The sequence below is a fragment of the Sparus aurata genome, chromosome 21 (assembly GCF_900880675.1).
Source record: "Sparus aurata chromosome 21, fSpaAur1.1, whole genome shotgun sequence".
Classification (NCBI taxonomy): Eukaryota; Metazoa; Chordata; class Actinopteri; order Spariformes; family Sparidae; genus Sparus; species Sparus aurata.
This window is the reverse complement of record NC_044207.1, coordinates 24,330,080-24,339,250: the sequence shown is the minus strand read 5'-3', so window position 1 is coordinate 24,339,250 and position 9,171 is coordinate 24,330,080. Positions and strand designations below refer to the sequence as shown.

Below are 9,171 nucleotides of genomic sequence, written 5' to 3'. Positions count from 1 at the left end.
CGTGTGTTGTTTGAGGATGGATAAATAAACAATTTAGATGCAGAATGGCCCCATACCTCTTTTTTATTCCGGCACCTTATCCCTCTCCATTATTCTCTCGGATAATCAGTAAGCAGTATCCCGCCCGCCCCCGAGGGACAGTCATTCAAGCTCACCCATCCAAATCTGCCATTGATCAATAGATGCAAACTCCCCACATAACCAGATGCAAAAGGGCCCAATAATGTCCTTAAACAACACCGTATTTCCACATACTGTTGCTTCCTGGCACGCAGATATTCCCAGGTATCGATTTCTCGGAGTCTAAAATAACAAACAGCCTCGTATGCTTATGTAAGAAAACGGCACATAACACAAGTAACAGCTGAAGAGGAGCTGAACCCTCTTTGTGTGAATTAAAAACCTGCGATGAAGTAGCGCCGATTATCTAATTAATTTTTTGACGTTTTTGGAGCAGAATCTCAGCTCATCATTGTTCCCACACATCTGCAAGGCCCGGTAGAACAAGCTGCCGCTCCTTGAATGCCACCTTGAATTAAATAGGTCTGACATGGCCTGGCACAGACAGTTGTCAGCATGGATAGAAACACTCTTGCTGTAAAGTGCTCTCAGTAGCCTTCTTAACAAGATTATTCTACTCCCGACAGTGCACTTACTAATTGTTTAGGCAGCTGTATTAGGCTTCTACACCTCTCTAATTGGGTTAGAATGGCGATTTGTTGAAAGGTTGAAGCACTTCAAGGTCGTCTCCTGTGTGCGAAGGACACGTGTCCTTTCAGTGTTCCCCACACACATGGACTAGAAGACATTTTTTTTTTTACAGGATAGCTTCATGTGTGACAGACTGTACATTGTGAAAAAATGTATGCTATTGAAACCTAGTAGTAGCAGTATTTTTCTCCAAGGTCAGATCTTAATCCTGAAATGACGGCAGGTGAAGTCAATAACTTCCCATTAATGAACACTTCATAGTTTGCGAGGTGATTTCCATAGAAACTGTAGAGAAACTGCCTGTTGGACTCGTTCTGGTTCAGAGTTATTTATTCATTTTTATGTCCAGTGTGTGTCGAGGAAAAAAATCACTTACATTTGTCTTAATGTAGGAAAGGATTAGATGTTGTCGTCTCGCATTTAAGGCTAATTCTTTAGAGACTTAAGATGCACCTTGATAAGATAATACTTTTTCTATTATTGACCTTGGTTGCCAGTATATCACTTGGAAAGACTTTATCAAAGCAGCTAAGGGGATCTCTCACTCTCACTTTTTTTTTTGTTGATTCTGGCCGCCCCTGTGGACAAAAGTAAACGATCTGGTTTGGTTTGGTTTGTTTGGCAGGCTGCATAGCAATAAGGTAATGTATGTGTTTGGTTAAGAAAACACAGAAAGGGCTCTACTTCTTAATTCAAGGAGCCATATTCTGGTTAATTTTTGCAGGGGAGCAGAAACTGGCATGGTTTGTGCACGGGCCAGGACAGGGGGGCTCCACAGTGGGTCATAAAAACCGCCCAGAACATCATCAGTACCCATCTACAGTGCATCAGTGATACCTGTGAAGACAGCTGTCTACACAGAGCCCAAAGGATACTATAAAGACATCATCCTCCTCAGCCACGGTCTGTTCACCCTGCTGCCTGGCAAAAGATACAGAATTATCTGCTGCCATACAGAACGATCACTTCGCTTTATAACCTTGCAATGTTTGTGTTTGTGGCTATGAAAGATTCTTAACTGTATTATGATGATGGTGAAAAAGAGCTAACTGTGTTTCAGTAATCTTAGCGTTCATTAACCTAGATTATACATAATCCCACAGTTATCAGGCAGGTACAGTTGCTCGGATGCAGTACAGATGTAAAGCCGACAGCTAGATATAGCTTGTTAGCAAAATTGTTACAAGACAGTTGCTCTGTTGCCTTCTGATGATAACAGACGTATCCGTGGCCACCAGACTACAGAGAGACCAGCACGTTATGAAAACAGTTTTCATTTTCAAACTCGGACCCAGTGACAGGAATAAATATTGACAGTAATAACTGTATAGCAATGATCGGTCTTTGCTGATGGTCTTGTTGCAGGGGCGGTTCTAGGGGGGGGGGCCAACAGGGGCCAGTGCCCCCGTAACTCTGAGTCTGGACCCCCCTGTGGCCCCCCTGACAGGGAGTCTGCATTAATAATACAATGACAGATTTCTTGCAATAATTTTGTTCTGAAGGGAAAGGCAGAAATAAAGTGTCTCAGCAGTTTACTACCCAATCAATATTGCTGAAATTGTAAACACTGCTTTGCCTGAATTAGGGATTTATCCTTTTTTCCGGGTTGTATGTGCCCCCTAACAAAAAAGCCGGCCCAACCTGGCCCCCCTATTAAAACTGGTCTAGAACCGCCACTGTCTTGTTGGCGTATGTAGGCATCAGTATTAAACTGAGACTTTTTTATGGCCTGTTAAAAGTTCCTTGCAGTAAGTTTAGCTGTCATAGGAGTAAATGTTACTGGTCGTACGTCTGTTTTCCCATCGTCCTTCATTTTACAGTTTCATTCACAACTGAATCAAGTCTTTTAACCCACCTTGCCTTCACGATCCATCTGAATTGAGAAACGCTTTAACCTCGTAACCCTGAAACGTCAATACAGGATGACTTCTTTGAAAGTGTGGGCCGCCACATTTTTTCAGTCCGCATAACGTAATTGCATATTTGCAGCATGTTCCATTACAAAATCATTATAAGCTGTGACAAATAATGGCTTCATTGAGACGCAGCAGAACTGTTAAGTTAAACAGAGCAGAAATCTCATTAAAGAGATGCGCAGAACAAACTCACAGGGGTGTAACAAATGATAAGTTGACCTTTATGGCCTCTGGATATCCCAATGTCTCCGCGGTGCCCGTCGACACACGTTTACGGCGCAGGGGGGTTAATGAAATCATTGTTTCCCCCCCATGTCCGCGTCATTAATGTTTTATTTTGCATGAGTGCACATCGCACTTAGCTTACAAGAATTTGCTTTTAAACAAGGAGACGGAGGGGATTGCTCACATTTACACGGTACTGCAATGACAGCATCAGGACGACCTTACCTTCAACCAGATTGCAGTGCGTTTATGTAAATGATGACAATCACCCGGAAAAAAGTCAGGGAGGGGGGTGAAAATGTCCTTATTTAGACCTTTTGTCTCCCTCCTAATGACTGCTGTAAATTACACAGTACATGCTTCAGTGACTAAATGGGGGCAAACACAAAATTGAAGATGGTCTTTACGCAAACAACTCCCACACTCCTCCTTCCTTTTATTGGCCCAGGTGCCACTTTAAAAACAGTCGTGCCACTGTGCTGTACAATTAGGGCGCACATCAGCGGTGGATGTTGTTGTTTCTCACCACGAAGAATCCTCTCTCAACGAGCACGATTTCCCAACTAACGATGGCCTGTGTCTTGTGCATTCTGGCACTTTTGTGTTTCGCATCATGTGTCGCGGAAAACACAGAGACGGAGCAGGAATTCAAAGACCTCCAGATTCAGCCAGGCTCGTTGTCATGGCTCGACAAACTACGAAACGTACAGCAGGTAAAGATGTCTTTATTGTACCTGAGTCTCTGCTCTTTATTCATGTTTGTTGTCGTCCCCGCCCCCGGATCCCTGCCTCGATTGAATGTCCTGCCTGCGGCTTATCAATTTATAAAGTTTGTTGCTGTTTGTGCACAGACATTTTATTGATCTTGATCTGTTGGAAGTGTAATTTTATTCTCAGTGAGTCATTCTGGATGCTGTCAGAGCTACCTGCCCAGATATCTGTCATTTGATTATCCCCACAGCCGCAGCGCCTTGAAATTGCAGATGAGAGACTGGAGGGGAAAAAACAACTTTGAATTTCTCTTTCCGGCTTCGAGCTACAAATGCAAAAGTCCTGACAAACCTATACTGATGTACATATGGTGGAAATGATCTTTTCCTTGAAGTGCATGTCAGATTTGATTGATTCTTCAACATTTACACAATGCCATTATTTTTCCTCCGTAGGAATCGACAAGGAAACAGAGCTTTACAGACATGCTTTATAAACTCCTCAAATCCGAAAATGGAGTAATCCCCCAGGAGCCTGCAGAGACAGACACCCGGGAGAAGAATCGACGTGGAGTAGGTGGCGTGAGGGCTTATACTCGCAAGGCCGGCTGTAGAGTCTTCTACTGGAAAACCCTGACTGCCTGCTAACTTTTTTTTTTTTAATTGATAAGCTCAAGATTGATTTGGACATCCCCTTTAACTTGTTGCTTTAATGTCACACACAATTGTTTTCAACCACACTCTGTCTTGTGATAAAATAAACAACTGCTTCACGCTGTTAACACCCACCTCGACATTGGATATTCATTTATTTTGTTAATTTCTAAAGAACATTTTGGCATCTTTGATGTGTTGCCTGTGAATATAGAAATAGTGGCACACCGCTGCAGCTATGTATGAATGTAAATAATGACTACGTACTAAAGTTCTCACGATGAATTGTGAACTTTGATGCAACAATGGTATAAAAAAGCCTTCAATACCATGACATATACAAAAAAAGGCAGGGTAATGTTTTTCTTCATCAAATTGTATTCTTATACAGAAAAAGTCACAGAAAAATGTGGATATCACATTGTTTTAAACACATGGCACTGACTCAGTATTGATGCATTATTCACATACTATTTACAGCATTTCAATTGAATATACCCAACTTTTAATGCCCATCTTCTTTGACACGATAAGCAAGGCTGCTTGTGCGTGGATCTAGCTTGTTGGCATCCGTTTATTATCTTAAAGCGAGACAGGCTAACTTTAGGAATGATTTTTAACAAACCCCTCTGCTTATAAATGAGAAATGTTTCATTCAAAGGCAGCTGAACGGTAACGAGAGTATTGTCTCGTTTTAAAGAAAAATCTTAAAGCTGCTGTGAGCGCTGTCATTGCTTAAGCTAACTTCCTGTCCATTTTGTAGTTAGCAGTCCCCTCCGTCCTCTCTACCTCGCTACTTGAGCATGACTTTCTTATTTTAGCAATATTTAACACTTTGATTCTTTAGGCAAGGCAAGGCAAGTTTATTTGTATAGCACAATTCAGACACAAGGCAACTCAAAGTGCTTTACAGGCACACACAAATTACATTAAAAGACAAACATTTCATTTAAAAGACATTAAAAATTGCATTATAAATTGCATAAATTGCATTATTTTCTTTAATGAGAAAATCACACTCACAGCAGCTTTAACATTCATGTTTTATTTCACCAGTTTAGCGTGATGAGTCCAAACACACTGGACTGTGGAGCAACTCGAAGCTGTAACCGACAGCCACTTTCCATTCTTGCCGTCTGTGGAGCACCTGTTGACTCTGCTGATGCTGCATGTCTGCATTATTTACAGTACACCTGGCAGTCTGTCGGAGGTGTTCACAACCATCTGAATATGCAATGATCGGTGAATCAGCAGTTGCAACGAGAAGAGCTGCTGCACATTGTGCTCGTCAAAGACACAAAGTCAACAGAGTCCCGCGGGGGATCTGTAAAACTCCACCGGCCCGACGAAACAAGTCTTGTTCTTGATATATTCTGTTATTTTTCAGTCGAAATCACTCGCATTCGTTCTTCGAACACCTCAGTGTGTTTCCTCCTGCACTGTTCGAGCCCCTCTTTGTCACATAATTTTCACTCCAGCAGAGGAGGCTGTTCTTCTCTCTGTTGAATCCAGATAGACTTTAAATGTAATAAAACGTCTGCAGTGTGTCTGATGTTGCCAAGTGGTCTCTGCGGTCGACTGGCAAAGCAATAAACCAACAAAATTACAGACATCCGTTCCTCTTGTCTCTGATGTTTCCTCCAGTTGTTACTCCAATGATTAAAGGCATATGTTCTCTTATTTAAGCGCTACACGTGCAATCTGCAATGAGACAAAAGATCTTTCATGCATGCGCTGGTGTGCACCACATATTCCTTTGTAACGTCACACGTTATTGCACCGACGAGCGTGCACTTAGGCGGCTCGGCAGCAGAGTGTACGTCCTGGAGGCCTTTCCGGTAAAAGGAAATGCATCGATCTTCATGCATGTATGTATTATGCATGCATGTAGGCGTTTAAGATAAATTCAGCGAGAATTGCACGGACTCATTAACTGCAATTAGACGACTGTAGGTAGAACATATTAAGGAAAAAGGTAGTAGATGTATAGGGCGCAGGGCAAAGAAGACTGAGGAGAAATGTATCAAATTAGGTAGAGAGGAGGAGAGGGAATAGAGATTAAGTAAAGTGAGAAAGTAGAGGAAGCGAGGATGTGCAGAGTGGCTGAGAGAGAAAAATTATTAAAGTAGCGAGTGTTGGAGCATAACTGCAGTCGAGGCTTGGCTTAGTATCCTTTCTGTCCCTGGGCTATTGGGATTCAACAGAACAGCTTCACTCGGTAACAGGAACCACTGCCAGCGCATTAACATGCTCATACTGCAGAGCTTCTTCAATAAGAGGTGCACGAGGGTAACAAATACAGAGTGGGTGAGTGGGTGAGTGGGTGTGTGGGCGGGCGGCTGGGTGAGTGGGATTACGGTGTGTGTGTGTGTGTGTGTGTGTGTGTGGGCGAGTGTGTGTGCACTGTGCATGGACGCTTGTGTGTCTTGTGTCTCCAATGGATTGGTTTTGCCGGCAGTGGAGAAGCCAAAAGCAGCAAATCGCGGACAAAGTGTTGCAGAGAGAAGGTAAAATGATCTGCTTTTTATCATCGTGGGACAAGTATGCCATGGCAGATCTTAGAGGGTTGAGCTCAATCTCTTTAACTCTTTAACCATCAGAACTCCTTTCATTCATTTATAATCACTTCCAAGCTCCCTCTCTACCAACTTTACGGAAGTAAGCACATTAGAACCAATTATTCAATACTTCTGCCAACTCTGAGCAGTGGATTTGGATGTAGAAGACAAAGATTAAAAAAAAAACTCGGAGCCTGATAGATCAAAGGAGCATCACTGAGCCTTAATTGAACAGAGACCAATTATTTTTAATGAGTAGAGCTGAACGCCCCACTTCTGAGTAGGAGTTCCCTCATCCTCTCCCTGGGAGGACGAGAAAAGAGAAACAAGCAGAGTCCCAGTGGCGCAGGCCCGTATCAAAAACAACAGGACAAATAAGAGGTAGACGGAGAGGGAAGGAAAGATGCCTGGGATAGAAGATGGGGAACATGTTTCACTCTGTGCGCTCGTGAGTCTGCAAAAGGCAAACAAAGTCATGTGCAGGTGAGTATAAATAACTGTAGAGGCCATAAATAGAGTTGTTGACCTAGCTGTTAGCAAAAGCCCAAAAGTTCTCCATCCAAATGTTATACTTATTGAAGGACTTTTGGTGTTGTGCACAGCTCAAATAACGTTTATGATTTTGTGAGAGCTCAGACATTGTAACTCATGACACTAATGGCCACTGGTGGGGGCTGGTGGGGTGGGGTGCCCCTATGGTTGATAAAAAAAAATGCCCTCTCGGGTGGCCTTCCAGTGGATGAGATGTGGTAAAGTCCCTTCTAGAGTTCCATTCCAGGGGACAAAATGTGATAATGTGCCCTCTAGGTTGCCCTTCCTATGGACAAAATGTGATAAGGAGCTCTCTGGGCCCCCCAGTGGACGAAATGAGAAAAAGTGCCCTCTAAGGTGGCCTTCCAGTGGAAATAAGTGATAAATTGCTTTGTAGGTGTCCTTCCAGTGGACGAGATGGGATAACGTGCTCTCTAGTGTGCAGTGGCGGTTCTAGACCAGTTTTGATAGGGGGGCCAGGTTGGGGCAGGCTTTTTTGTTAGGGGGCACATACAACCCGGAAAAAAAGATAAATCCTTCATTCAGACAAAGCAGTGTTTACAATTTCAGCAATATTGATTGGGTAGTAAACTGCTGAGACACTTTATTTCTGCCTTTCCCTTCAGAACAAAATCATTGCAGGAAATCTGTCATTGTATTACTGATGCAGACTCACTGGCCCCTGTTGCCCCCCCCCCAGAACCGCCCCTGATATGGGTGGCCTTTCAGTGGATTAAATGTGATAAAGTGCTCTCTAGGGTGGCCTTCCAGTGGATTAAATGTGATAAAGTGCTCTCTAGGGTGGCCCTCCAGTGGATGAAATGTGATAAAGTGCCCTCTAGGGTGGCCTAACAGTGGATGAAATGTGATAAAGTGCTCTCTAGGGTGGCCCTCCAGTGGATGAAATGTGATAAAGTGCCCTCTAGGGTGGCCTTCCAGCGGATGAAATGTGATAAAGTGCTCTCTAGGGTGGCCTTCCAGTGGATGAAATGTGATAAAATGCCCTCTGGTGTGGCCTTCCAGTGGATGAAATGTGATAAGGAGCTCTCTAGGGTGGCCTTACAGTGGATTAAATGTAATAAAGTGCTCTCTAAGGTGGCCCTCCAGTGGATGAAATGTGATAAAGTGCCCTCTAGGGTGGCCTTCCAGTGGATGAAATGTGATAAAGTGCTCTCTAGGGTTGCCTTCCAGTGGATGAAATGTGATAAAATGCCCTCTGGTGTGGCCTTCCAGTGGATGAAATGTAATAAGAAGCTCTCTAGGGTGGCCTTCCAGTGGATGAAATGTGATAAAGTGCTCTCTAGGGTGGCCTTACAGTGGATGAAATGGGATAAAGTGCCCTCTAGGGTGGCCTTCCAGTGGAAAACATGAAATAAAGTGCCCTCTAGGGTGGCCCTTCCAGTGGCAAAATGTGATAAAGGGCCCTCTAGGGTGGCCCTTTCAGTGAACAAAACACAATTCAGTACAGCATATTCTGCACCACATGCTTGAAAATGAGTTGGCCTCCAAACTTTCCTACCATAGAAACACTGTAGTTATAATCACATGATATTTATTTATTAACCAGGATTTGTTTTCTCCATAAATGTGTCTTTTTAATGCCCCTGCCCTTCAAACACCAAGTGTGCCACTGCCTATGACACTGAGCAGCATTTGAAATAATCCTGGCAAAGGGATTTTAGTCTTGCAGAGATGTTGTTAAGTGTGCCAGCTGAGACCTTTTAAAATGCAATGAAATCCATTCAGTCTCCTGCCACAAATCTGCCACATTTTAACACAGGTGGTTTTGAAGAAAAAAGTAGAGGAATGAAATCACCATGGGATGAGACTTTTGGAAAAAAAACACAGGCCGGTGCTTAAGCAGTC

General features: G+C 43.3%; 1 protein-coding gene across 1 annotated transcript; it reads left to right on the top strand.

Annotated features, from left to right (window-relative positions):
* Positions 1–3,242: 3,242 nt before the first annotated feature.
* LOC115572396 (somatostatin-1A-like) lies at positions 3,243–4,350 on the top strand. The gene is made up of 2 exons (XM_030402414.1): positions 3,243–3,565; positions 4,019–4,350. Exons 1-2 carry the CDS (start codon positions 3,362–3,364, stop codon positions 4,208–4,210), a joined length of 396 nt encoding a protein of 131 aa, XP_030258274.1. The 5' UTR covers positions 3,243–3,361; the 3' UTR covers positions 4,211–4,350.
* Positions 4,351–9,171: the final 4,821 nt, after the last annotated feature.

What these genes read in the sequence shown, in the direction of transcription:
- LOC115572396 (XM_030402414.1), top strand. Translation starts at nt 3,362, where the DNA reads ATGTTGTTGTTTCTCACCACGAAGAATCCTCTCTCAACGAGCACGATT. An exon ending in AACTACGAAACGTACAGCAG is followed by an intron (nt 3,566 to 4,018) that starts GTAAAGATGTCT and finishes TTTCCTCCGTAG; the next exon opens with GAATCGACAAGGAAACAGAG.